Here is a 4,687-nt window from a genome sequence, read left to right on the forward strand (position 1 = left end):
AAGTATTATTTTATCAAATATGATTTTATTTCATAAAAGAAAATCGAGCTACTTAACAAGGTTTTTGAAAAATATATAAATGACATATACTCCATTAACTCCCAACTACTCCTCTCAGCTAATAAAGAGAGTTTACAATTTTTCCTCTTTGGCCAAAACTTCAAATTTAGAGGAAAAAAAGAAACAGCCATTGAGTCATTCAATTGAGATAAGTCAAAAATATATACCTTACAGCTCGTCCTCAAAGTCACAGACTATGGTGGTGTCATGTCATCTACCTCATGTAAGCCTTCCTCTCATTGATCTGTTCAATAAGCTTATGCGCCAGAGAATTAGCTTCCATTGGGTCTGAATCTATGATTCCCCAATGACTAAACACACATTGTGGGGAAGCCTTCAATGATAAAGACTTCAAAGCATCATATAACTCGAATGATTCTATTACGGGAATATGCCTCAAAGGTGACCCACCGGCTGTGTCATTTTACGAAACCAAGCGCGTCTTTGTTGAAGCACACTTTTTATCTTCTCAAGTGATTGTTCATAAGCTTGTATTTCAACCAAAAATATTGGCGCCATTAGTCTTGGTCCTGCTGTCAGTTGAGAAGCCAAAACTGCATTCCGAGCAGTTATAATCACTTCATCGAGATCGAGATCATGGGTGATCGGGTCATCACATAAAATCTCAAAACAAATACCTATCATCGTCTTTCCGGCTAACACACCGGCCCTACAGGCCTGCTGGAAACCTTCAATAACGATTTTCTTGAAATTGTTAGTGTAATCAGCTTCCTTGCACCCAGCAATTAACATATTTGGCCCACCAAAACTCCAAATACGTTTTGTGAAATTTGTCCCAATTGGGTTCTTCACACATGTACTTTGTACAGGCTTCCCAGCCTTCCTGGTCATCATTGGGACCAAGCAACCTGTCCTCTATGTCATAAGTAACTATGACACCCAGGGGTGTGGGCTCACATAGAGGAGGTTATGATCACTTGGAGACTTTAACCGTTTCAGAGAAAGAAACAAACGGGAGGGACTGGTCGATTTCCGCCCCGCCCAAGAAACTGTACTTCAAGACATCCAAACAGATTTTCAAATGGAGCTCGCCACCACAGGAAATAACAGGTTTAGCAGAATCTTGTATGTAACTAAAGATGGGATCTGTCTTGACCAGACACTCTAAGCCCCTCATGAGTTTGGGGAGATCGGATGGCACCTTACACTGGACTGCAACACATACAACTGGCACCGCAGATAACCTCATGGTGCGCATCGGGTATGCCTCGGTTTCTTTCTCTGAGGTTATAGTTGCATTTTTGGTGATAAACTGATCCAAACCTAGCAACATTCATGTGTTTCCGCAAGGAACATTTTTTACGATTCCTTGTTTTTTTCCAATGCAAATAGCAGTTTTTTCCACAATAGTGACAGAGAAATCCTTCTCTTCAGCATAATTAGATCCCAAGACCCCGACCTTCATACCGGTTGAAACCCGTCCCGCAAAAACCCGGCCTAGAACCCAGAATCGACCCATGTCGTCGTCGGATGCAGGAATCATTTTCGATACATAGAGCATGAGAGGGACATTGGGGTTGCAGTTTCTAATTGCCTCAGCAAACTTATCATCTTTAGGACCTTCATACAAAATCTCCACACGGTATTTTTGAGCAACGCATGGTGAAGGCAAATGAAATACCATCATTTTTAGTCAAACGGGAGGAGCGGGAAACCACTTCCGCATAACACTTTTCACCAATTCTCTGCCCACCAACTTTTTCTCTTTAGACGTCAATGTAACGCCAAGTTCTTTCAATACAGGCCATGACCGATCCTTCTGGTCATTTATGCAATACCCAATGACCGCCTTAATAGGTTTATAACAAAACTGAACAAACCCATGTTTGCAATTGCGAGAACTGTATCTTTTTGTGTTCCATCTTTGCGTTTCTAGATTAAAATAGTTCTCACCCCAAAGTCGCTCCATCATCGTTGGCACGTCAACATCAAACTCAAGAGCGTACTTTTCCGCGAAATATTTCAACGTAAATGCCCATCCATGAAGCCTAGACGAAAACGCCACGTTGCCTTTTGCGGGGCTCACCGTGACATCATCTAATTGTGGGACCTTATTGATATCAATGGTGGCATTCACCTCATTAATGATCCCTTCCAAAGTTTTATACACTTCTTCACCATCGGCTTGGCAGTCAAGGAAACATGTTTCCATTTTGTTAACGGTCAACACAGGCCGTAATCCTTCAAGGAGTGCGTGGCGAATGATGTTTTTGGTTTGGATGCAAACACCCTCGCTACAGTCGCCATCGGTGATAACGAGAGCAGCATTAACTTCCCCAGAAAATTCAATGTGCCCTGGGGAGTCAATGAGATTGATGATGTACTTTCTTCCGTTATGTTCTCCTTCCAAGGCTTTGAGGTCTGATTCTGTCATTTCATAGTAGATTGAAGTGTTGGTTGACTTTATGGTGAAGTCGCCAACAGCTTCTTGGGGGATGCTACCAGCAAAAGTCACAAGGGAATCATTCAATGTAGATTTTCCTATTAGGTTAAAGAGACAGAATGATTATTAGTTAAAAATAAATTAAATTAAATATGATGTTTATAAATTCAGTTCTACCATGGCCAAAAGCACCGATAATAGATATATTGCGTAAGTTATGTTTGAAATCCATAACCTTACGAACTTCATCAGCCGTAAACTTCACTTTTGCCTTAGCCTTCGATTTCGTCTTCCCTGTGTTGGATTGTGGAATTTGAAAGGGCAATTTATAAAGTAAGTTTATATTATACTTTGATGAAATAGCAAAAATAAAAAAAAATAAAAAAATAATAATAATAAAAATAATACCATTTGGAATGTTAAATGCTTCTAACAGAATCCTGCAAGAAAAAATAGCAAAAAGCGAATGGGTTAACATTACAAATGGCAATACTGAAGAAAAGATATTAAAAATCTGAAGAAAAAAAAAATCTGAAAGTAATACTAAACAAAAGATAAAAATATATGGGCTGCGACAATCCAGACGGCGATGAGCGACCAGATGTGGGTCGATTGACGATGCTTGCGTGAAAAAGAAAGAAAACAAACAAGGCTGCGACGATTCCAACGGAGGTTCCGACCAGATGTAGGAATATTGATAATGGCTGCGTACAGAGGGAGGAGCTGCGACGATTCCGACGCCGACAAGAAGGGCGACGGCGATTTCGACAAGCATCGTCGAAAGGAAGAGACCAGGCGAGTATTCGTGAAATTGAAAGCCCCAAGCGGAAGGGAATGACGTTAGGGTTATATTGCATCAAGGGCAACGATGTAATTTCAAAAAATAAATTACTAAAATCTTTCTTAATCCATTTAATCCTTTTTTTTTTTTTACTCGGACAGTCTCTAGGTTTTAGTGTGTTGTCGTGTAAGTCTCTTCCTAATAGAAAAATGACTATAATGCCCTAAATATTTTCTTTTTCAGTTTTTTTTAATATGTTTTTAATTAAAGAAAATAAATTAATTAATTTATTGACAAGTGGGACCCACTTGAACTCTTACTCCGCCTCACACTCCGGCTACTCCCACCACTAGGCACTACCCACCGGTCACCATCAACCATCGCCAACCACCACCCGAAACCGAAACATAAATCCATAACCTGCAACACCACCATTGAGACTGACCTTCATCCCCTCACGCCCTTTAACCCTAACCCACCCTTTGTCATCGACCACCACCTACACCTCTTGTCGAAAAGAAATAAACCTGATCCAATGCTCAACCCCTCCGATGCCCAGAAAAAATCATGCTAAAATAAACCAAACACCAAATCAAAATAAATTCATACAAATCACAACTTGTATTCTTTTTTGGAATTTCAAATGATCAAACCTCTATTATTTTTTGGAATTTTAGAACACAAAAATCAAACATCAAAAGTCAAAAGTCAAAATTGACAAGAAAAATTAAACACAAATCATATATGAGCATCGATCTGCAGAACTAGGGTTTTACACACAAAGCATTCACAAAATCACAACCTATCTTGGATTTCTCAGAAGCCAAACCCCCCACCCAAAAATTGAGGGTTGTATGTGTGAGAGAGAGAGAGAGAGAGATAGAGAGAATGAGAGATGGGACGGTTGTCTGATAAACGACCATCGATCTGTAAAGCTAGGGTTGTGAGGCAGAGAATATGTTCATTTCACCAGAGGGGTCGTCGGTTGTTCATCATGAGGACGTCGTCACTATAAACACAGGAAGACAATGATTCTAATCAAACATATGAGTTTCAGTGGTGATGTGCATGTGATGGAGGAAGGGTGGTAGTTTCAAAGGAGGTGACGATGGTAGCTTCAGGGCGGCGACGGTCAGATTTAGGGCAAAGTAGTTGTATTCGTGGGTGTAAGGCAGTGGCGATGTGTAATAAAAAATCAATTTTGATTTATAACTTCTCACAGAGAGAATACACCAAGCGACTGCTTTTACAACGAAACTTAGTGTAACTTATATACTAGGGTGGACTATTCTAGAATCAAAATCCCTAAAACCAATGATTTAAATATATAACATAAACTATACAAATAAAAGATCTTATCACAAAGATAACAAATCTGGAACCGTGTTGCAAAAGTAATCTTTACATTGTCGATTAAAGAACCATTCAGTGGCAAGAACTGA

At 39.7% G+C, this 4,687-nt stretch overlaps 2 protein-coding genes and 1 pseudogene across 2 annotated transcripts; all 3 read right to left on the bottom strand.

The window, feature by feature from the left end:
- Window positions 1–274: 274 nt before the first annotated feature.
- Window positions 275–912, bottom strand: LOC145164530 (elongation factor 2-like). Its single transcript, XM_079083242.1, has 2 exons — window positions 472–912; window positions 275–394 (listed from the first exon to the last, which is right to left on the bottom strand). The coding sequence occupies exons 1-2, from the start codon at window positions 910–912 to the stop codon at window positions 275–277; spliced, it is 561 nt and encodes a 186-aa protein (XP_078939368.1).
- A 442-nt stretch (window positions 913–1,354) lies between these two features.
- On the bottom strand, window positions 1,355–1,705 carry LOC145164531 (elongation factor 2 pseudogene; annotated as a pseudogene).
- Window positions 1,362–3,271, bottom strand: LOC145167122 (elongation factor 2-like). The gene is made up of 3 exons (XM_079086217.1): window positions 2,873–3,271; window positions 2,642–2,758; window positions 1,362–2,562 (listed from the first exon to the last, which is right to left on the bottom strand). Exons 1-3 carry the CDS (start codon window positions 3,237–3,239, stop codon window positions 1,715–1,717), a joined length of 1,332 nt encoding a protein of 443 aa, XP_078942343.1. The 5' UTR covers window positions 3,240–3,271; the 3' UTR covers window positions 1,362–1,714.
- Between the last annotated feature and the right edge of the window lie 1,416 nt (window positions 3,272–4,687).

Source organism: Lactuca virosa, chromosome 3, assembly GCF_052849685.1.
Source record: "Lactuca virosa cultivar CGN04683 chromosome 3, Lactuca_virosa_CGN04683_v6, whole genome shotgun sequence".
NCBI lineage: Eukaryota > Viridiplantae > Streptophyta > Magnoliopsida > Asterales > Asteraceae > Lactuca > Lactuca virosa.

What these genes read in the sequence shown, in the direction of transcription:
- LOC145164530 (XM_079083242.1), bottom strand. Translation starts at nt 912, where the DNA reads ATGACCAGGAAGGCTGGGAAGCCTGTACAAAGTACATGTGTGAAGAAC. An exon ending in TTCGTAAAATGACACAGCCG is followed by an intron (nt 395 to 471) that starts GTGGGTCACCTT and finishes TTATCATTGAAG; the next exon opens with GCTTCCCCACAATGTGTGTT.
- LOC145167122 (XM_079086217.1), bottom strand. Translation starts at nt 3,239, where the DNA reads ATGCTTGTCGAAATCGCCGTCGCCCTTCTTGTCGGCGTCGGAATCGTC. An exon ending in AGCATTTAACATTCCAAATG is followed by an intron (nt 2,759 to 2,872) that starts GTATTATTTTTA and finishes AATCCAACACAG; the next exon opens with GGAAGACGAAATCGAAGGCT. An exon ending in TATCGGTGCTTTTGGCCATG is followed by an intron (nt 2,563 to 2,641) that starts GTAGAACTGAAT and finishes TTAACCTAATAG; the next exon opens with GAAAATCTACATTGAATGAT.